Source organism: Solea solea, chromosome 4, assembly GCF_958295425.1.
Source record: "Solea solea chromosome 4, fSolSol10.1, whole genome shotgun sequence".
In the NCBI taxonomy this organism is placed as follows: Eukaryota; Metazoa; Chordata; class Actinopteri; order Pleuronectiformes; family Soleidae; genus Solea; species Solea solea.
The window spans coordinates 7,957,461-7,980,901 of record NC_081137.1 but is presented as its reverse complement, the minus strand read 5'-3'; the positions used below and the strand labels follow the sequence as shown (position 1 = coordinate 7,980,901).

The following is a 23,441-nucleotide window of genomic DNA, read 5'->3' as shown; positions in this document are numbered from 1 at the left end:
TTGGTAAGTGAATTAAAACTTAATTTTATGCATGTTATTTCAAACTATAAACATACATTTTGACCATGGGAATTACTGATATAAAGGCAAAGTGTCACTGGAACATGGCTCCACATCATGTTTACTCGTATTGCAAGCTTAAAATGGCGTTTAACAGAGCAGTGTTAATCAACCAAAATAACTGTATTGTCTCATTGTTTAATATTCACAACAAAGTTGAGCGTCTTCAGGTGTCAGGGCTGATGTCGGATGGCAGAAACCTAGGCAGCTGGACATTCCGCTGATAAGAAGAAAAGAAGTTAGTGTGTAACATCACTGTTCACCACCAGTTATTTTGCATGTTTCCTCTCCACGCTCACAAACGGTACCATTTTTTGGCAGGATAGCAATATTATCCGGGAGGACGCCAGTGTCCAAGGAAAACTGCTTGAACTTCTCCAGGAGGTTGGCGCTGAGGTCCACTCCTCGTCCTGTAAAAACCACACCGTGTTCATTTCATCACACAGAATACACAAATGTGTCATTTACCACAACTTTAATGGCCCGAAAGCCTCACATATTGACATTGAAATGTGAATTTGACTTTAAAGTAGGTGTATTAACCCGGATTAAATTGTACTTTATTGATCAGGGAGATTGTCACATCATGAAAAATGACTTTTACCATATAGTTTGTTGATAACGGTGGTATCACCCCCCTCTGTCTTGATGGTGTGAGCCAGAGCGTACTCGTCGTACTTCACCTCAACCACGCGCATGTCATTCTCACTTCCCCGGTCTGTCAGAGGGGGGAGGATATTTATTGTGGATTATATAATCTAAAATGATGTAATTCAATGACTTTTGGATCACTATGAGAATCCACACAGACGGATGGTTGCACTCACTCTCGTTCTTGTATGTGAACCTTCCTGGAAGAGCAGTCGCCTTCGCCTGGCTGTTCATTCTCCAGCAAGAGCCACCAGAGCTGCAAAGGCATCATTGGAACAAATCAGCAGAGTCATCAATCACTTACCCCACTTCTTCCTCTCTCTCTCTCCATACTGTAGCACTAACGTGAGGCTGGCGTATGATATGTCCAGGTCTCCATCGGCATTTGCGGTGATCATGGCCGTACCCATCTTCATGCTACCTCTGCGGTGGACAAACCACTGGGCATTAGTGGCAAATCCAATCAGGTACCACTTCCCTGCCATCTGTGGATAAACAGGCACAGCATGAATATTGAACAATAACCTTCACTATGGCCTTCATTTTAAAGACTCTACTCCCATTTTGGACTGATTACCTGTTGCTTTTAGGATTATTTTTAAAGATTGATTTGATGTCTTTTAAACCCCCAAATGTTATTTTTTTAACATCATTTTAAATTCCATTTACTCCACTTTAATGGTCGTTTTCAAATGTACAATAAAACAGATAGAAACCTGATTTAGCTAAACTTACCTTTTAAGATTAGATGAGATTAGATTAGACTAGATTAGAAAGCCAGTCCATACACCAATTCACAGCATAAAATAAATACAATAAATGCAGAAAGTATTATATAAAAAAAGCTGGCAACACTTTACATTATGCTACAGCAATAATATGATAGTATGGCAGTGGTTTGTTTGCTAATAACAGTAATAATAGTGTAGTAATAAAGAGATAATTACTACATGTTATATTAAAAAGTAAAATTCATACAACAGCATGGTTATGATAAATACACACAGTTTATTTGATCCTTGTCATTAAAGGACTTGTAGCACTTGACCTATCACACATCCTGACACAGGCTGCACAAATCCCCCTCTGTCAGATGCACCAGCTGCAGCTTTGAGAAAAGAATAAATGCATTTCATACAGACGCACACGATAAAGCTACACCTGAGTTTTGAATCCCCCCCCCCCCACCCAGATCGTGTCTTACCCCCTGAGAGTTGAAGTCTGCCTGTGGCATGACTTCAGAAGTGACTGCCATGGAGCAGAGCACTGCTCCCAGCACTGTCAGCAGCAGAGTCATCGTCCCCGAAGAACACAGTCGACCGCAGGAGTGATGATGGAGGAGAGAGAGGAAGAAGGTCCGGAGCCTTGTGACTGAGCTTTTGCCTGTCAGCCCTTTATATAGTGGAGCATGGAATTACATGCTCCCTCCCAGCCACCGCACCCACACACACACACACACACACACACACACGCACACACACGCTTGCACTCAGTTGACTTCCTTTCATTTGGACACATTAACCCTACCTGGACCTAACCACCGAAATCAAGTCTTAGCCCTAAACTTAGTTCCTCAGTTCCTCAGAAATAAGGTTCTGTCTCATTAGGAGCAGGTGTGGGTGCTATGACAACCACTGGTCCAACACACACACATCCTAAACCCAATTTGAACCCTAATCTTAGAAAAACTAAAGCCTAACCTGCAAAAAGGCCCTTTAAAGTTATGAGGTCCTCCCAGAATGTCCTCACAAAGATAGAGATGAATTAAAATGTGTCCTCACAGACACACACACACACACACTGGAGCTGGGATGGGTTCAAACATGTGAAGCTTCAGACAAACACACACACACACACACACAGTTCCACTGAGCTTTTCCCTTTTCACTATGCTGCGGGCAGAATTAAATCAACTCGGTGAAAAGGTGAATGCATCACATTAACGGCACATAAAAACACGGGGTAACAACTGCTGTAAACAAAGCTGGGTCTGCCTTCCAGTGCTTTCTGTGGCAGAGAATCGAGTTCATCTGTCAGCAATTGCCATAGTAACGCACTAAACAAACACAAATACAGTCACAGGCTGTATTCCTAATCATGCGATGCGATGCTTGTCAGGATGGATGGATTTAAAACACACAATATAGGAATAATAGAATTATTTGAATTACCGATGAGATGAAAACTCGTCTTTTATTATTAAAAAAAAGTGATGTTTTCAAAGTCAGAAACCTGAGTTTATCTGGTCTAGTATCTTCTCTGGAAGTTTTGATCTCATCACTTTTTTATTTTCATTTTCATCAGCAGATGATAAGTACATATACATATATAAAGTATATTTGAATGCTTTTGAACTTACAAATTTGAAACCATTAAAGTAAAAAGGTAAAAGACAAAGGTGTTGTGCTCTGTGCACGGATAAGTATCCGGATTTCCTCTCTCCAGGATCTTTCCAGGAGAAGCTGAAGCTGATGGGATGAAATGATGATGAATGAGTTGAAACCAGAGCTCTGCAGGTATAAACACATGCCAATGTACAAAGATGAGGTATCTTGGTCCACTGGCGTGTGTCAACAACCTCATTTTTTACATACCGTGCCCGTCTAAACAGGATTGCCTGTCAGAGATAGGAACGTTCCTGCAGGGTGAAAAAGGGTTCAAGGGATTTTTGGCAAAGCATGTTTTTACGATGGTGTTTCCTTTGCTGGCCTGGTTTAAGAAACACCATTTAAAAAACCTATTGTGCACCATATATCAAAACTATACATACATATTATCTATAACTCACAGCCAGTGATGGAAGTTGTTCAGCTATTTTCTACTTTGTTGTGATAAGATGTGAAAGCAGCTCTTCTCTGTACCTGGAAATGAGGAAACATGCCTCTCCTAACTTGTCTGATTGTTTCAATTTGAAAACGAATGACAGAAACCTTCCACTGAACCGCACCAACTATTTAACACGGTAAATCATGACGAGAAACCTGTCGCCCCAAAGCACTTTCAGTCTCCCCACAGACATCTGCCTCGTGAAGAAAGGAGTACAGTACTGTTGAATGATGTGGAGGCAGAGACGTGTGATGTAGATCAGTGTTTAGTCAACAATTGTTGGCCCGTGGGCCCAAACTGGATCAGTATCTAAACTGGATCAGTATCTAAAGTGGATCAGTATCTAACCTGGATCAGTATCTAACCCGGCAGACGATTGAACAAATCTGATCTTAACTTATTTGTTTATCTGACAGTTAACCTGAACTAAAACTCTGACTTTGACCCTCTGATCCCTGCAGTAGATGTTTTTGCCTAAATGTACTTTAATCGATTTTATTGAGAAAGTGCTGATTTTGTGATTTTATACCACTTTTTGTATATTTTAAGTAGATTTTATATATATATGTATATATATACACACATATATATATATACACATATATATATATATGTGTATATATACACATATATATACATATATATATACACACATATATATATATATATATATATATATATACACACATATATATATATATATACACATACATATATATATATATATATATATATACACATATATAAATATAAATATATACATATATACATATATAAATAAAGCAGGACACAGCTTCGAGGGTTCAAGTGAAAAAATGGTGCTGGTTTATTGCCAAGTGCGCACGTGCACAAAAAATAATAACAAAAAAAAAGAAAATACTTGGAAATCACAAAAATCAAACCAGCCCTTCATAGGCAAAACAAAACTCCCTTGGAGAGGCACGAAAAAGGCAACCTCACAGCAAGCGGACCTACAGCCATATGAAAGCACTCTCTCCACCCCGTCTCCCCACTAGCTTTAAATAAGCCTACCAATCAGCTTCTTATTGGGAGAACTCACTCGGATAGGTAACACATCTCCAAGCACATTCATTATAATAGCCATAGAAAATAGAGTTAACACCATAATATCCCCTCATAATACCTAGAAATGTCCATCCATATTTCCCCCTTCAAACATACTCTTTAAATACACCATATCAGCAATAATAATGATACACGGAAGTATTCACCCCCACATTTGGTGTTTGGTAGCAAACACCAACTGTACTGTTCTGGGACAGAATAAGGATCGGCTTCCACTGTGGCTCGTGTTTCCACCCGGACCAATTTGCGGACGGACCTGGGAGACCGGCAGTCGACTCGTGAGTGTGGTGTTGTGTTTGGTAAACTAGAGAAAGTATTGTTAACTAAATAATGGAATATGTAACTGAACCAGTGGGCACCTCACTGTTCGCTGTGTTAAGTTAATAAATGCAGTTGCTTGAACAGACGTGTGTTGTAGTTGTTTGTAGCCGTTAGCTTACCCGAATATGTTGATCAAACGTGCTACGAAACTCGGCTTGGAAATGCCGCCGTGGCTACCGCTGCTATGTGTCCCATGCTCCGGGCTAGATGGTAGGCTCTGGGAAAACTATACACTATATTTGTGTATGCTGTATGATTCGTTTGGTTTTGCTGCCTGTCTCAATTTTTTTTTAGTCTTAGTTAGTTTTATTCCTGGTTAAAATAAATGTATGACATATACACACGCGCTGTCGTATGTAATTATTATATCAGTGATATGTTGGCCTGAGGGTGGAGCTAAAGGTACTGTACTGCGTCACAATCAGTGGTTGTTGCTGTATCTTGCTGTGAACCAAAGAGACAGTTACACCAAATAAACCTTTACCATTTTACATAAAACATTTTGTTCATTCAGGATTTGAAATGTACCTAAACTCTTATGAGGTGTACCATAAGTAATTACCTATTGGAATAAATGGAATAGTTTTTTTTCAAGGGCAATTGCGCCACCTGCTGGTAGCATGGCAGCTGCGAGGGCCTGCACAATGCTGCTTGCAGCATTTGCAGACAGTTGGATTCATTAAAAATAACCAGTTTAAAGGGCCTTGTTACAACAGATGAGAGAGAAGAGGCAATGTGCTAGTTGTCCTGAGGGGGGCGCCAAAGGAGAGACCATGAAACCAACCAACCAACTGGAGAAGCAACATTTTGATTGATTGCTCTACCCAGGAGGTGTATTATGAGAATTAATAATGAAATAATAAATATACATTAGAAATCACTGGAGAATACACAGTGTTCTTTGTAATTGTATTCTATACAATGGGAATTGTTTTATTTTTGACAATTTAAGTGAGCAACATCTGCATTTAAATGTGTGGATCTCACTCACTAGTCACACTATGGAGAAGTGATGGATGAAAAGCAATGATTAAAAAATAAAAATAATAAATAAAAAATCAATGACTTGGAGCCTGCATGCAAAATGAAGTGAACACACGGGAAACAAGATTGCATCAGTCATCATAACAGTAAAATGACGCCCACCAACCATATATGTGAGTACTTAAATGGTATATACTGTACCATTTAAGTCCAACCAGGAGACACACTTACACCACCTCCACATTTTTATTCATGTATTCAAAAAGGATTTCCATTTTCAACAAGATCAGTGGAAAAAAACACCTAGAAATCAGCGGGCAGCAGAAATCACATTCACTATGTTCAGGAAGAGGACATATTTAAAATAACATGGCAGTGTTTGTAGCTTTCTTTTACAAAAACTCTTGCACAATTTTGCTTGGTACCAGTGTTAAAGCAGTAAAGACTTTTCTAAGTTTGTATTTCTCATGTTGAAGTGGAAGAAGAAATGAAATCTGTTGACGTTACAAGAAAAGGTAGTTGAGCACGATTAGACCAAGTCAGTGAGGCTGGAGCGAGGGGAAGCTGAGGTGTCTGTCATTGTGAGGAACTCAACCCAGTTCTGACAGAAGCCACGTGAATGTTCTCCTGTGACCACGACAAGCCCCCACAGGCGGCTCTGGCCCAGTTTGTTCCTCAGAGCCAGCTGAGCCTCTCGCTCTGTCACGTTGAAGCTGATATTAATAACCTGCACCACTAACAGGTACAACAGTCCACCTGTCACAATGCTGCTGTACCAAGCACAGGTGAAGCAAAGTGCCGTGCTGTGGAAACAAAGAACGGAGGAAAACATTAGAACAATATCACATAATGGGCTGTTATTTTCATGATATCTGTCAATAATTTTCTTGATTAATCAATTCATTGTTTGGTCAATAAAATTTCAGAAAATGTTTAAAATTGTGACAGAAATGTCTCGTTTTGCCCACAACCCAAATTTAATGACGATAATTTAATAAATTTAATTAAATGTTTAAATGTTTTTTTTAATTCAGTTTAACTTAATGTAATTGTAGAAACATTACTAGGCTTAAATGTTTGTAGTAAATAACACATTTGTAAGTAACAACAGTGACTAGTGATGAAGTAATCAAACTGGCATGTGAGGGGTTAAAATCCTCAATCCTCAAAATATTGGTATTTTTGCAGGACTGAAGCTGTTTAAGAGATTTATATAAAAAATATGAATCTGCAACGTTTTTATAACAGTTTTTGGAAGTGGACACTTTTGTCCTCTAATGACTTAAGAAGGTAGTCAATTAAAGTGAAGCCTGAGGGTCTGCATTACCTTGAGGGCATTTTTCACAGTTTCAAATGTTCACAGTCACCTGTTGTTGGGTGATATACAAAGGTTGCGGTACCTGGACTGACTGTAGACACTGGGGCAGTAGAAGAGAGCCGTCGCGACATACTGCTGAGGGCAGAGGCTGAAAAGCACCAGTCTGATCCCGTACAGGGACGTCAGCACGAACACAGACAGGGTCAGCAGGAAGCTGCGGTGGTTTGCCTGTCCGACACAGCTGTTTATCCTGCAACACCTCAACATGCACGCAGACACACGCACAACAATACACCTGTTAGAACCATGATATTTCAGCTCCGTACACCTGTTGTGTTTAAAAGTAATGCCCTGTGTGCGAGCAGCATTCGAAACTGGACACTTTGGTTGACAGTGGTTAAAGCTGAGACATTTATCAGTGGTGCATGAGACGTACAGTATAATGATACATCATAAAACTGACATTATCATCTTGAATGATCTTGACATTGTGCACTGCAGGAAGGCGTCTTGTTCTGCCAAAGCACACAAGCAAATGGTTATTAAAGATAACGTTAAGCCCTCTATGACCTTATCGTCACTGGTGGACTGACCTCAGTGTTTGAACGCTTTCAATCGTTTTTACTTTTTAAATGTCTTTATTAAATTGATCAAGACAATTAAATGAAACTATAATGTTTTTAGTAACTTTCTTTTAAAGGCGTTAGTTTGAAAGATGGTGTGTTATAGTTACCCAACACTCACTTTGATGGTGTGGTGAAAATGCACACTGCACAAATAGTACAAACACATACATGCACATACACATGAAATACATAAATAAGATAAATCTAACCCACCAGATACAGTGGTGGTCCAGGCGCTGGACGCAGGAACCACAGGTTCGACAGTGTCCAGCCCGTGGGGGTCGCACTATGTTGCACACGGAGCACCTGCTCCATTTGGATGTCGCGGCTGCTTTTGTTTCATTCCCGTTGGAGGAGGAGGAGGAGGAGGCGGCGTCTGACTGAGTGGCTCCTTTAAGCTGTGCAGAGTCCTTGTTGTGCATCTCACAGAGAGAAGTGGTCACAAAACCTGGGCCTCGCTTGGTGTGAATGAGAGAGCCAATGGTGACAAACATCCCAGCAGTCAAAGTACACGCCTGCACCGGGCTGACGTCCCCGCGTGGTAAAATCTCTGTGATGAAGAGGTAATACATGTAGGCCAGGGAGTAGAGTGCAAGGGTGAGGAAGAAGAGGGTGCGTCTCTTCCTCCGGTGCGTGGCGTAGTAGTACCAGAGGACCAGGCCGGGCAGAGCTGTGAGGATGATGATGCCCAGCAGGTAATGCAGTGATGCAACCTGCAGCAGGAGAGGCAGGAGCACCAGAGCTGGGATCATGGAGATCTCCAGGTTGTCGATCACAGCCCCAAGAACAGAGGACTGACATAGACCTTTAGATGGTCTGTCCTTCAGCCACCTATAATTCACACAGCAAACAAGAAATTGTTTTTTTCTTTCTTTTTTAAAATAAACATTTATATTACAATATATTACATCCCACAATCAGTGATTCAACCTTTCTTATTGTAAAGGCCGGAGTCATTTTTCCCAGATTGTATCTCAGCCATGGAGGCTGCACATTATAAACTTAAAGTGACAGATAGATAGAGATCAGTTCTTTGGAATTGTGGTAACATGTTGCACAAAGAAACGCTGTAAGCACTGTTTTTAGTGTGCCGTCGCCTGAAACACAGACACTTTGTAAACCACTCACTCTCCCACACCAAAGTTCATGGAGAAAATGTGTGATTTTACATCACGACGATAAGATCGAGCATCACTAGCCTTCTCTCACAATGCACGGTCAGTATATTCTTGTGTTCCTCAGCGCTCGCACCTGTTGAAGGCTTCGTCCAAATCTTCGCAGTCACAGCAGCATCCATACTGATAGATGTCACATTCGCAGCAGCACATAGGATCGTCTGGCTCTGGAGGCTTTAACTTCTCCCATTTCATAATGGCTTCCTCTTCCTGAAGGCAACAGAGACGTTCACATAACATAACTTCATCAATTTAAAACTGTGCCACTGGCAACACATTAGTGCAGGAGATGTATCTAACCACCAATAATCTTCATGCATCTTCCGTGCACGCAGCTTTCCCTTTAACAACTCTGCAGTGGTTTCTGTTTATTTGGACAGCCTAAACAAAGCATTGTCCTTAACCTTAACGATATCAGTTAATGCCAAACCTGACCCTTAACTTAATCATAATTCAAATGTAATAGCAACATTGAACCAGTTCCTCAGGGTGCTGGTCTTTATGAGGACTACTGATCCTGACAAGGTCGCAAAAAGGTAACAACAGCTGATAAAAACTTTCATTATCACTCCTTATGATGATTAGCACGGCAATGATCATGATTAAAGGGACATTTTACGATATGATTTCATAATACACGTTTGCAATACCAGTATACTATCTGGATAATACATCTACCTGTCTATAATATGGTATATTTTTGCACCCAACATGTACATTTAACGATAACAATCCAAACCAAGCAGAATCAGAGGAGTCTCCGCTGCATTCCCGAGAGATTCTCATGTAATTTGTTGAAACAAGGCCACCATGCCCACAGGGACAAAGTATCTGGGCCAGCAAGACCAAGTCAAGTCCTGAACACTGAGATTTACTTGACTTATTGTCAGAGTGAGTTATGATTTCAGTCTGGTTTAAATTGTGAAGACCTCCACCCCTTTTACTTCTTGTTTGACTAAATTCTCTTAAACTAAACAGTTTTAGTATGACTATATATCATAATATAAATGGTCTGTATTCCTATAGCACTTTTCTAGTCTTGATGACTACTCAATGCTGCTTTACACTATAGTTTTTCTACCACTGAGCTACCGTCGCCTCGTATCTACTAAAATATAATCACAGAACTATTTATTAATAATCCAATTATTGACTTACCTTCTGTCTTTGCAAGAAAAATACAAAACCATCAATTCATGCAGGCTGAAAAGTCAGATTTGCTCTTTCCAGAGGAGACAAACTAAACATATGATTCCTTTCCCACCAAGATTTTTGAAAAGCACCAGTCTGAAAAAAAAGTAGCCTAATTTCATATCAGTCATTAGAGTTGAAAAAGGAAACTGGCAGGTTTGTTCTGTGCTGCTGCTGCTGCTGTGGCGCTGACACTGAAACAGTGCAGTGAGATGGTTTTCATGACTTGGATTCCCACGGTGGGAAGTGTCCCAACAGAAGGCAACTCCTGACAAGTGGACATCTGCCAGTTCACTTTTCCAGACGAGACAACGTCCTCACATAATCGTTAAATAGTTTACAAGTCCTTCTCATGCCTACCTCTGCTCAAATTCCTGACCTTTTTAAGTTTTAATCACGGCATGCTTGATAAATATAGGCACTGAGAACATCAGAGAGCCAGGAGCCTTTCATACCTCGTCCCACAGCTGAGGGAGATTTGTGGAGGGGTTCCAAAGCTGCAGCGGCGGCCCTGATAAATCCACACTGAGCTGGACAAGGGCGCGTATGAGAAACATGACAGGCACTCATAGATGAGAGAGGGAGCGATGATGATCCAGGGGCAGCCCCACCCTCTGGGATCATATTTCCTCCCACAAGCAGACTGACCTCGCAGCTCACACACACACACAAAACTCTAGTAGGGTGTGTGTTGTTTTTGCATGTGTCCAGTGGCAGGACATGCTCCTGTGTGCAGAGCATGGGTACAAACACATACCAGCTGTCCCCTGCATGTGTTTCACACCAGGGGTCAATGGATGATGGTTGGATGGATGGATGGATGGATGGATGGATGGATGGATGGTGGGTGGATGGATGAATGGATGATGGATGAATGGATGATGGATGGATGATGGATGGTGGGTGGATGGATGATGGATGGATGGATGATGGATGAATGGATGATGAATTGATGGATGATGGATGAATGGATGGATGACGGATGGATCTATGACTGATGGATGGATGGATGGTGGGTGGCTGGATGATGGATGGATGGATGATAGATGAATGGATGATGAATTGATGGTTGATGAATGGATGGATTGATGGATGGATGAATGGATGGATGACGGATGGATGAATGGATGGATGACGGATGGATGGATGACAGATGGATGGATGGATGGATAACTTTATTTATCCCCGAGGGGAAATTGGGTCATTGTAGCAGCGGTACAAATAAATCAAAACTACAAATAAGAACCTCTAAAACCTCTAAAAGATAACCATTTCTGAACTAAAATTCAGAGGAATGTGTGAGTGTCCTTGTGTCAAATAGCAAGCCACAAAAGCCAAACATAAAATGAACTCATGAACTTCTCCACTGAAGGAAGACGGCACCTCCTCTCTGCTTTCCTGTCAGCAAATGCAGATGTAACTTTGTTAATGCTCTTTACACTCATTTGCTGCCTATCGCTCATTATAAATGGAAGAATAAGAGAGAGAGAGGCAGGCGCATTATAAACTATAGGCTGGTATATTCTGAGACCACTAAACCTCTTAACGTCTGCACTAGTGTGAGTCTGGCTGGAGAGAATCAATGCAGACACAAAGATGCTGCTCTTGCTCCTGAGGGTTGAGCTTCCATTAGTCTTGATGGAGCCCGGAACCTGAGATACCGTCTCTAATCTATTTTGGAGGAATTAATGCCGCAAGTTCGCAGACAACAGACTGAGCTGACGGTAGATGACGGACATTATATATCAGCAAACTGCTAAGATGCTGTATTTGCAACTGCTGAGGCACTGATGGGTGAACGCGGGGCAACACAGCGGGACACTGTGTGTGTGTATGGGAGATGAGAGGGTGCATGGGCCTCAGTTTTACTTTTTCATTCATTGATTCATTAAATCAGTCAGTTCACACATATTCCTTCCTTTAATATTGGACCTGCTTAGTAAACATTTTCTTTTCTTACAATAACTTGTGAGATTTTCTATCATACAGCACGGAATCACAATATATGCTATCTTGAGGCGCAGACCTTAAACAAATGATTTCATGACATCACTGTTTTGGGGGCATAATTTCTGGTTTAAGGAGGGTAAACTAAGGACTTTGATGACTAACTAACTAATACGTTGAAAGGTGAATAAAACATGTGGGTGATGTCAGTGTTAATCCTATTTTATCTCTTTATTATAGTTAAAGAAACCAAGTAGAAGAGTGTAGGTTAAACAAGTCACCCTGTAGCATGTGCACCACCTAGAGGTGAAAGTCCTTCACTACATGCCTGTGGCATGAACATCGACTCTCATACACGTGTACATTCTATTTATATAAAGACATGGCAAATAAAACCTCATCATGCACTTCAGTATTTGTACATTTATTTCAGACAACATGTACCATGAATATAACATCTGTGACAACACACAACTCTAACAGATTCATCCATTCACATATTTGCACAATATCAAGTACAAGGTCCACAACATCACTATCACACTTAAGAGGTCAGAGGGGGAGGGGGGGGGGGGACGGACTCCTTCAAACTCCCTGATATAACAGTGCATCTGTCCCTTTATGCATGAGCATGTTCCAAAGAATTATTTAGAATTATCACCGTCACATCTGGGGGGGAAAAGAAATGTCCCTTTCCACTTGTTGCAACTTTAGAGTTAAGTGCACGTGCAGCACGTTGATTGCTGATTATAAATCACCACATAATGATCCGTAAGTGCTGCACTGAACCGTCACATTTTCAGCACCCTCTGTGCTTTTGAAGTCGAAAATTTAAAGACAAAAAGTACATTTTTTTTTCCAGGTCATGGAATGTTTAGGGGCACATTAACACCAAGGAAGAGGCCGTTTTAATATGCAACTGTGCTGCACTTAATTTTGGATATTTGGGAGGAGAAATCTGAGGAGAGAAACTTATTCCTCCAGAGTCCGGAAGGCGTTCTGCATGTCCTCCAGCAACTGAGCGTATTCTGCTTTGATTTTAGCTTCGCCATCCTTCACAGGGTCCTGAAGAATGAACAAAAAGGAGTCAAAGAGTTATAAAAACAGAACGCACAAGACAAACAGGGCGAATGTGGTCACGTCTTCTAAAAAAACGAGGGCACAGTCGTGTACCTTGAACTTCATGGAGGTGATCTTGTACAGGATCTCTCCCATATGCTCCTTGATCATCGCCCACGTGACTTTGTTGTCACTCTGTGCCGTGGACTCGACCGCGTGTCGGGCCATGTCGTAGAAAGCAATCATGTTGGAGAGGACTCCCACGGTTTTGTAGAAAGGACAGAATCTGTGTGCAGGAAGAGAAGACTTTGTGAAGTTCAACGGTTCATTTATAATTCTTTTTTTTTTACATATATTTAGGCGTACATACTTGCACACTATTTTAATAGGCAGTGATGTTTTCAATTGCCAAAAAGGCCTTACAGTTTACGTCGCCACCTGCTGGCATGCGTTTGGGATTTTGTGTTGTCAGGTGGACAAAGATGTTTTTGAGAGGTTTCTTTTTAAACCTGGAGGTGGAAAATCAAACGCGGTCCTTGCAAGTTTGTGGTGGTTGAGTTGTTTGTTTTCACCTGTCATAGGGAGTATAACCATTCTGCTGCAGGAAGTCATCCTTGAGCAGTTTAGCAACTTCTAGAGTGATCTTGTCGGTCTCAGCGAGGGAGGCCTGTCATAAAAAAGAAAAACGATCAGTCCTCTTTATATTTCTGAGCAGGTTAGAATGATTTTAGTCATGAATAAAACAGTTCTGCCTCACCTTGCCTACAAGCTGTACAATTTCAGCCAGGTCCTCCTCCTCTTGTAGAATCTCTTTGGCTTTAGTACGGAGAGGTACAAACTCTGGGAAGTGTTTGTCGTAATATTCATCCAGAGCGCGCGTGTATTTGCTGTAGCTGATCAGCCAGTTTACAGAAGGGAAGTGTTTCCTCTGAGCAAGCTTTTTGTCCAAGCCCCAGAAAACCTGCAAAAAACAACAACAAAAACACCCAAAAATCAAAGCTGATGCATGAAAACACAGTGACTATAGGTCAAAGTTAAGTTGCCCATTACTTACCTGAACAATACCCAATGTGGCTGAAGTGACAGGGTCTGAGAAATCTCCACCAGGGGGCGACACACTACCAAGAATTATTTAAGGGAAAGTCAGATAACCAGATATTTTACTTTGCATGTCAAAGCCTCAAAACTCACAATTCTTTAGCAATTGTTAAACTCTAACAAAAAAAAGGAGTCAACTCACGCTCCCACAATGCTGACGCTGCCTTCTCTTTCTGGATTCCCCAGACACTTCACACGTCCGGCGCGCTCGTAGAAGGAGGCGAGCCTGGCACCCAGGTAGGCAGGGTAACCGCTGTCTACAAAGGACAAACACACGTTGTAACTGCTACACACTTAACTGTTGCAGCCACAAAAAAAACAACAAAAAAAACTTACCAGCAGGCATTTCAGCCAATCTCCCGGAGATTTCTCTCAGAGCTTCAGCCCATCGAGATGTCGAGTCTGCCATCATGCTCACGTTATAACCCATATCCCGAAAGTATTCTGACAAAGTGATGCCTGCATAGGAGATTTTATACAAGGTATTACCATTATTTCAGTACATTTAGGTTCTTGAGGCAACTGCAAGCAAGTGATGAGTCATGTGCATGTAATGCAACCTATTTTTCTTGTGTGGTTTCGTGTTTAACCACTGGGTAGTTAGTGCCTTAGTACAGGTTAAGCTCCAGCAGCAGGTGTGTGAGGGGAAAGCAAACATGTCAGTGTTTGTACTGTATTTGTACAAGCGGACATGCCCAAGTATAAACAAAGTATTGACATATTGTCATATTTGACATCCAAATAAATAATTCACTTTTGCCCCCGAGTGGCGTAAATGAATGTTTAGTTTTTGACTCTACAACAAGCAACTGTAATGGATTTCCAGGTTGTTTTAATTTGTCACAGTAAAAGCAAAAAGAAAACATTTGTTTTGCTTTCATTTTTTTTTTGTCTTTTCCTAATAATTTACAATATTTCTCAATAAAAACAAATGTCTACATGTCAATGAATGCCTGGTACCTGTATAAATGGAAGCCTCTCTAGCAGCCACAGGCATGTTGGATGTATTAGCAACCAGTGCTGTTCTCTTCATGATGCTCTCAACCTTGCCATCAACTTCCATAGTAAGCTGTTTTAGAGAGAACAGCGTAAACAACATCATCATCATCATCATCAATAGAAGCTGATATATACTGTATACTACATTGACAGAAATCCACAAACCTCGGGGAAATCCCGCAGCACTTCAGACATTTCATTTCCACGCTCTCCACAGCCGACGTAGATAATGACGTCACTGTTGGAATACTTGGACAAAGACTGAGAGATCACGGTCTTTCCGCAGCCGAAGGCGCCTGGAATAGCAGTGGTACCGCCCTGCACGCAGCTGTAGTGCACAAAAGCAGAGTTTTACACAGCTTAAAATACGTTTCTCCAAGAGCATGTTAAGGTTTTTGCTTCCACAATGGAAGAAGAAATGTTTAACATCTGTGGTTATAAAGGGAAATGAGTGAATCATTTTATCCCCACTCACGGGAAAAGTGCATCCAGAACTCTCTGACCAGTCAGAAGCGGATGATTAGCAGGCAGTTTCTCTGTTACTGGGCGAATTTGTCGTACTGGCCACACCTGCATCATGGTGAACTTTTCCTTCACACTTTCAAATTCAAGCTCCAGAACCACTTCCTAGAAAGCAGTCACATGAGGAGATTATTATTTTAATTATAATTTAATTATTATTTCATCTATCAAGACAAAATACTCACAGAAATGTCGTAGTTTCCCGGCGGGGCCAAGTACGTAACCGTGCCTCTGTTGCGAGGTGGAATCATCAGCTTGTGCTTGATTAAAGAGTTTTCAAAAACCATGCCATATATATCACCGCCTGTCATGTGACTGCCGACCTGGAGCGATGCAAATGTCAAATGAGTGAGTTGTCAGTAAGAGCAGAAGAAGACAGAGATCGATATTAACAACTAAATAAAATGTCATTTTCTTACCCGAAGACTCTGGCCTGGGGAAAACTCCCACTTTATATCTCTGTTGAGAGCTCCTATGTTAACTCCTCTTGGGATATAGATACTGTTGGTGATGTCATTGATGTCTTTGAGTGGACGCTGGATACCATCAAAGATGGAGCCCATGATTCCAGGTCCTAACTCTACAGACAGGGGTTTCCCTGTCCGGAGGACGGGGTCACCAACTGACACGCCGGCTGCAGCAAGGTGTTAGGAAAAACAACACAAACTGCAAGCACTTTAAACACGAGTCATGTCAATAACTTACAGAATGTGTCAAATGAGTTGGATGAAAGATTATGAATGGTTTGCTACAAGTTGGACTAAAGAGACATTAACATGGCGGCAGAAAGGATACATGTCTCCTCATAGACCTGAATGGTTGCCATGTCTCCCTCTAAACGAATGATTTCTCCCACCAGCTCACTGTGACCAACGCGAACCAACTCATACATGGCTGCTCCTGCCATCGCGGTCGCTGTGACCACTGGTATGAAAAAACGAAAGGAAATCAAAATATATGAAATTATAAACCAATTAAACTCCAAATCTAGCCATTTACAGGTAGAGAGAAATAAACCAGACCTGGTCCGGAAACCCCGTGGACATATCCAAACTGGCTTTCTCGCTCCTCATCCTGGATCCTAGGAAGTTTTGAGGTATCCATCTTGATAGTTTTCCTCCTGAGAATCCCTTTGAGGAATAAACATGAAACATAGATAGCGTTGAGAGTTCATAGTAACCAAGAATATGAAAACTTCCCATCATGATTATCCAGACAAAAATAATTGTAATTCACAATTTATTGCAATGATTTTAAAATAGGCTTTGATAGTTTTAGTTTTTAGAGGACCAAACTATGGTACGTGTACCACCAGTAGTACCCGAGCTTCCTCTGGTGGAGGAAAATCAGAAATAGTGTTCTAGTGGAGTGGAGCTGAGGAATTTTGAGTGGATAGAAAATGAAACAGCTCAATTATAATGAATTTAATAATAAGAGTCACCTTATCCCATCTTAATTTAATTTGGCTATACCAGTGTCTGAAGTAGGGGTGGGTCATAATATCTTAATAATAATATAAAATAATAATACTAACTTTCACTTTTAACGTTTCACAGACGTTGTGTTTTCCTCAGTCAGACATCGTGATGTACCGATTGTCTTGCAATATTTTAATTATCGAAGGAACCGTTGTATCGTGACATTATTGGTATCCTGGACCATGTATCACCTATTGTATTGTGAGGTACCCTGTGATTCCCACCTCTAGTCTGAAGCGTACTGTGTGAGGGAGATGAGGATGATGCGAGAGCAAAGCCTCTTATTGGGAATAAATCTGCCTCCTGTGTAAAGTGTGGCTGACTTTGCTCGACATATTTACACCACTGTAAATAATGTTGGCAATAATGCTGAGAGCTCAATATTTTCTCAGGTGCTACTTGGTATATAAAGTTATAAAGAGAACCACTGGTATAAGATGTTAAGATAGGGAGCCCGTTGAGAAATGAATGACCAGGTCTTGCAGTGTCAGGTGACTCAGCTGTAGCTAAAACTCCGCTTCAAAACCACTGGCGTTTTTCAGCCAGTGTCAAACACAGATAGCCGGGTAACATGACAGAGGATGTTTCTCCTCAAATCGATAAAGACGTGTTTTACAAACAGATATCTTTACCACAAATACATAAGGTCGAGGGTAAAGCTGTGAGTATGCGCGTCTAAGTCAGGTGACTAGCTAGCAGAGACTTAGCCGTCCTCCTCATCATATCATACATTTACCTTCACCTAAATGACGAATATTTACACAGTGTTTTGGTATAGACCCCAAATGGTTAAAATCACAAGAAACACATAATGTACGCGTGAATGTCTTACCTCGTCTTGATATGCAGTAAGGCTGTACCGTAGCAGCCTGAGATTCACGGATCCAATCACCTGCAGCCACTGAACTGTCTCAGGAAGAAAACATCTCCATTGTGGCTCAACGGGCTTCCTCCGCTCCAACGTAAAAGAGCCAACATGGCGTCCGCACCTCGACAGTTTTCGATTCGTTCGCTTGTCCACAAGAAGTCATCAAGAACATTACTGACATCTAGTGGATACACTTGGAACAATCCACTGCAGTATTTTATTATTTGCCCCATCTGTCATTTGCATTAAGCCTCACTCTATAAACACATAAACAAATCATTTAAGCACTGGATACACATTCAAATGTATTCAAAACACTCAAACTTTATTGTTTGTATAGCACTTTTCAAACGCAGACAGTGTAACACAGTGATTCACAACCCTACGCACATTAATTCACAAAACAGAAACAATAACAACAATAATAATAATCAATTTAATGATGATTTAATGATGTCTCCTTTTCTTGTACCTCTCTATATAAATGGCACTGACAAAACAAGACTTTCACACCTTTATACTCGGATAACCGGATTGACAAAACCAGTTTGCAAATGAGGAAACACCAGAGTTATAAATATTACTTTTTTTTTAGTTACAAATATTAATGAAACCTTGATAGGCAGAATATGAACAAATATGCATTATTAAAAAATGAGATCATACAAAAAATAAGATAGGTGTTGATCAAAACAGACCACAAACAAACACAATAAATAATAATAAAAATAAAATAATAAATGTTTCTCAGCTGTAAAAACAAAACCCCCCAAAAAGATATGAGGTACAAGGTAAGATGGGATTTATGTGGTTTTCCTTGCATCTGTTACTGAGGTGTTTTGTAAATTTGGGTTATACAAATAAAATCTGATTTGAAAATTACAATTTTTAACAATAATCATTATTAAATAAATATATATATATATACACACACACACAGTATATCAAAAAAGATTTATAGTACACAGACAGTGAGGAAGTGATGTGTAAAATAATTGAGAGTCCAAAATTTTCTTTATACCATAAAATTATTAAATATACAGATTTCTTTTTTAATTTTTTTTATAGCTGGTGTGTTTTATATGTCATAGTTGAAAAAGAGTTACAATAAGTGTAGCATTTCATTTGTAGTAGAAAACTATACTTTTATCTATAACACAACACGTTTTTATAAGTGTACTAAACCTGTTGTTCTGTACAAAATATTATTACATGAAGTGCTTTAGACTGGCAGCAGAGGTCAGAGTTGAGTTCACCGCGGCAAAAATAAGCAATTTTCACAGTTTAGTTGCACTAAACCTTTTCCTGTGTGTTTGATTAGTCTGACCACTGGTTGTCATCCAGCTCAGAGTCTTCATCAGAATCACTGTAGTCCACAGCGATGCGTCGAGATAGGATCGTGGCTACGTCGTTCACCAGTGGCTCCCGCTTGTTCTGCTGCTCCTGCACTTTCTTCAGCTGGATACCTAACAAAAGCAATACATACAGTACTTTAAAGGTGCAATATGTAACGCAGGTGAAGTAGAGGGTGAATCACGTTCCTTCTCACTGCTGTATTTTAATACGCTGCGTTAAAATGGGGTTAAGATAAGAATACCCCAAACTCACCCATACGAATGGCAGAGAGCAGGTCACTTCTTGCATCTCTCACAGGTTTAGTCTCAGCTCTGCTAACTTTACTGTGTCCCGGGAGGTGTGAGGGTGCAGCTGGGGGAGGGAGAGGTGGAGGCGGTGGACCTGGTGGAGCAGGGATCATGCAAGGTCCTGGAGGAGAGACAGGTGGTAACATGTAGCCTTGCCCTACATGCGTGACTCCATTATGTGGCGCTGGCGGCAGAGGGAAACCAAAGGCTGTCTGTGCTGATGGTATGGGTGGAGCGGAAGCCGGAGGTGGAGGCACACAGCTGGTCGACAGTGAAACAAAGAGGATTACGTTCGAAAAGCAGCGCTGTATTAAATTGTAGCAGTGATTGTGCAAATGAAACAAACATACTTGTGATCCGTGGGTGGGTGCGCTGAACCGCTCACTCGGTCTGCATCACGAGACTCGGCTGTGGCATAGGTCACTCTCTTGTAGGTGACATCGATGCTGTGATATTCATGTTCCGCAGGTGGCGACGGCAGGTAATCACAAGACTTGGCATAGTTATATGTAGCGTGGGCAGGAAGTGGAGGGACGGGGAAGTTCAGGAGGTCAGGCCTGGATACAATAAACAAAGAAAGTCTCATGTAGATTCCTTCACATATCCAGATGGTGGATCATCAAAACCAATGCAATATTTGTTATTAAGTACGGTTAACTTTTTATTTCCTTCTTATATTTCTGTTTATTCTGTTTCTATTTATTGATTCTCCCTAAACTTATATATAATCATATATCTGCAGGAGTCTTCCATTTCTTGCCGTCCACAGTCACCAGTAGATGTTACCAAGTCTTACACACTGGAGCTTTAAAGGTCTGAACATAACTTTTCATGGGGTCATGGAGATACACTTTTTAAAAAGAAACCTGGCGTCAGGAGAGAGGCAGCTCTCTGAGGAAGCTCCTCGCCGCAGGGTCTGTGGATGGCGATGATCTGGACGAAGCTCTCTGTCCAATGACATCATGTTCCACTCTTGCCTTCGGTTTCGAGCCTTTCTCACCTTCTTGACCTCACGCTGAAGGGTGCTGCACCCCACACACCGCTTCTGTTCCTGGACATGGATGTGCATGGACGGACAGAACACAGGAATTTAAATCCGCTTGCCAAATACATGTGTAGAAATAAAGAAGTGGGTATAGAGTGTGCTCTCTCACCCTTTGCCTCCTCCTTTCTTTCCTTTTCTCCTCAGTGTCCTGAAGCATTTTCTCCTTCCACAGGACAAAGAAGTACAACGGGTCTGAGTAGAATTTCATCGCGTCAATGGAATCCTCTCTGTTTTTAAAAAGGAAAAAGAGTTTCCCACATGAACCAGAATGAAAATGCAGTGTTTCCTCACTTCTTACTACACACATACCTGAAGACAGTGAGAGCACTGAGGGGAGGAGGCCTGTCACTGCTGTTGTACATGTCAGCCACAGAGTTTGGCACGCTGCCCTTAGACAAAACCTGCTGATCCTGCACAGTAGAGCTTTTGAACGCCTTCCTCATGTTTATATCCTGAAGAGAGACTTTTTAACAGAAGGGCCGAGTTTTTAAGTTCAACAGAATGCAATGACAGAATGAATGACAGAGACGAAAACCAGAAGAGACAGATCATTCCCGGTGAACTCACCCTCCTCCACGCTGGAGTCCAGCTGGGTAACTTTGACAGCCAGGCGGTCGATGCGGTTCTGTAGGGAGTTTGCACGCACGTAGAAGGTGTTGGCTTCATTAAAAAGCTCCCCAAAAACATTTTCTGCATGTTTGCCTGCCGCCAGGGGAAAAATAAGAAAGAAAAGAAGCAAGTGAACGAGCTGTTAATACAAAAAATGACACCAAATTATCAAAACATGGCATAACAGGGCATCTGAGTACATATCACTTGTTAAATTGTACATTTTGCTCTTTGGCTTTACACATAACTCGAGGACTTCTATTTGTGCATCCATTATATTTCCCAGGATTATCTGCATGCATCTGGTCCCTGCGCATAAACAGCATGAAGCTCACATGTCACACAGCTCAGAACCACTCAAAGTAGAAACTATCAGATATTTGCAGCGTGTGGTCTGTGTCTCCGCCCTGTCACTCCGTCTTATCCGCCTGTGATGATATAAAGCCCTACGGTAAGCTCCAAAATCCTGTCATTTCACTAAATCCACACACACACACACACACACGCATGAGGAAGACAAATCCCCATAATGTAATGTATGTAATGTAACATTAGTAGTACCTTGACCACACACATGCTGGTTTTGCATTCTTTGTGTGGACACTCATAGACATAATGCATTCCCTTACCCTATCCTTAACCATCACAACTAAGTGCCTTAATCTTCAAAAAGCCCATTTAAGTTGTGTGGACCAGCCAAAAATGTCCTCACAAAGATAGGTTTGCCTGACAGTGGTCCACACAGCCAACTAAAGACATGTACACACACTTGCATATGTGCCTGGTTTGTCGAATGTGGTCAAATCGTCTAAAAACTACCAATAAATAATACCAATAAACACCTGCTGTGTTCGTTCCAAACAAAAAGCACAAGTTTTTTTGAGCAAATAGGCTGAAGTATTACAGTAATTGAGCAGATGCTACATCATATCAAACAAGTTATTAAAAAAAAAAAAAGAAAACCATTCAGCAAATTCATATCGCATCAGTAAACCCTGTATTTATATAGTATATAGTTTTCTAGTCTTGATGACTACTCACACTTTAATACAGCACATTGTCTATTACTCATCAACATGGGGTTAGGTGTCTTGCCCAAGGACACACCGGCATGTAAACGAGGGGAGCCGGGACTCAAACCCACAACCTTCGAGGTTGAAAGACGACCCGCTCTTCCACTGCAGCTACTGTCGCCCCGTGACTGTGATCTTACTCAGACTGCTGAGCTGGCGGATGATGGCGGACAGCGTGTTGTTTGTAACACATTCCAGCTCGTTGCCAATTCCCTCGGGCACTGCACCGTGGCCCAGGAGCCGAGGTTCAACATTTCTCTTAACCAGAGGCATAACACCACCTCCTCATGTGTGGACCAGAGCACCTGGAGCAGCGTCTGGATGATACCACCTAATCAATAAAGAACAAATTAGTAAGTTAACTTAAGGGTGTTTTACTTTACTTTTCATAAGCACATAAAAAGCTCTTACCATGGAGAGGCTGCTGGTTTTTGCTGGTTCTTGCTTCAGCGTTTCATTTTCTCATCAGCCCGGTGTGAAGCAGCAGTGACAGTCACATGCAGGGTGTTTTAGTCCAAATCCAGCAAAGCTGCAGTCGTGTGTCGGACTGAGACACTCAGAGTCATCTCGTCGGGGCAAAATTCACTCTCTGCTGCAAATTACAGCTGGAGTCATGAGGGGATTTCGTCAGGAGATTTACTACGTCATCCAATCACAGTTGACATGCTAACTGTTTAAATCCCATGCTTTTCTTTTAGGATGTGTATGTCCTGTTTTCACTGACTATAGGTAATTGGTTTCTTTGTGAGGCTTTGCAACAGATTGGGTAAACAAGTAGACATTTTAAGGGGGCCTCGCCCCACTTAAAATCTCTGAGAACCTTAAGTGATTTTCAGACCTGGCCTGTGAAGTATGCACATGT

General features: G+C 41.3%; 3 protein-coding genes across 4 annotated transcripts; all 3 read right to left on the bottom strand.

The window, feature by feature from the left end:
* Window positions 1-8: 8 nt before the first annotated feature.
* Window positions 9-9,257, bottom strand: LOC131457940 (palmitoyltransferase ZDHHC23-A-like). The gene is made up of 9 exons (XM_058626485.1): window positions 9,124-9,257; window positions 8,086-8,703; window positions 7,329-7,496; window positions 6,494-6,731; window positions 1,057-1,196; window positions 888-967; window positions 665-778; window positions 369-470; window positions 9-280 (listed from the first exon to the last, which is right to left on the bottom strand). Exons 1-9 carry the CDS (start codon window positions 9,240-9,242, stop codon window positions 261-263), a joined length of 1,599 nt encoding a protein of 532 aa, XP_058482468.1. The 5' UTR covers window positions 9,243-9,257; the 3' UTR covers window positions 9-260.
* A 3,336-nt stretch (window positions 9,258-12,593) lies between these two features.
* On the bottom strand, window positions 12,594-18,314 carry LOC131458976 (V-type proton ATPase catalytic subunit A-like). Its single transcript, XM_058628376.1, has 15 exons — window positions 18,174-18,314; window positions 16,886-16,993; window positions 16,659-16,787; window positions 16,283-16,497; window positions 16,049-16,186; window positions 15,817-15,968; window positions 15,507-15,669; window positions 15,303-15,411; window positions 14,679-14,801; window positions 14,485-14,599; window positions 14,299-14,362; window positions 14,002-14,205; window positions 13,817-13,911; window positions 13,359-13,530; window positions 12,594-13,250 (listed from the first exon to the last, which is right to left on the bottom strand). The coding sequence occupies exons 2-15, from the start codon at window positions 16,965-16,967 to the stop codon at window positions 13,158-13,160; spliced, it is 1,854 nt and encodes a 617-aa protein (XP_058484359.1). The 5' UTR covers window positions 16,968-16,993; window positions 18,174-18,314; the 3' UTR covers window positions 12,594-13,157.
* Window positions 18,315-19,182: 868 nt separating this feature from the next.
* Window positions 19,183-23,145, bottom strand: wasf3a (WASP family member 3a). 2 transcript variants are annotated; one of them, XM_058627682.1, is made up of 9 exons: window positions 22,991-23,145; window positions 22,720-22,910; window positions 21,465-21,599; window positions 21,207-21,360; window positions 21,007-21,124; window positions 20,719-20,903; window positions 20,203-20,409; window positions 19,818-20,113; window positions 19,183-19,675 (listed from the first exon to the last, which is right to left on the bottom strand). In XM_058627682.1, the coding sequence occupies exons 2-9, from the start codon at window positions 22,850-22,852 to the stop codon at window positions 19,527-19,529; spliced, it is 1,377 nt and encodes a 458-aa protein (XP_058483665.1). In that variant the 5' UTR covers window positions 22,853-22,910; window positions 22,991-23,145; the 3' UTR covers window positions 19,183-19,526. The 2 variants fall into 2 exon arrangements, with proteins under 2 accessions (XP_058483665.1, XP_058483666.1); XM_058627683.1 differs by lacking the exon at window positions 22,991-23,145 and having other exon boundaries at window positions 22,548-22,810.
* Between the last annotated feature and the right edge of the window lie 296 nt (window positions 23,146-23,441).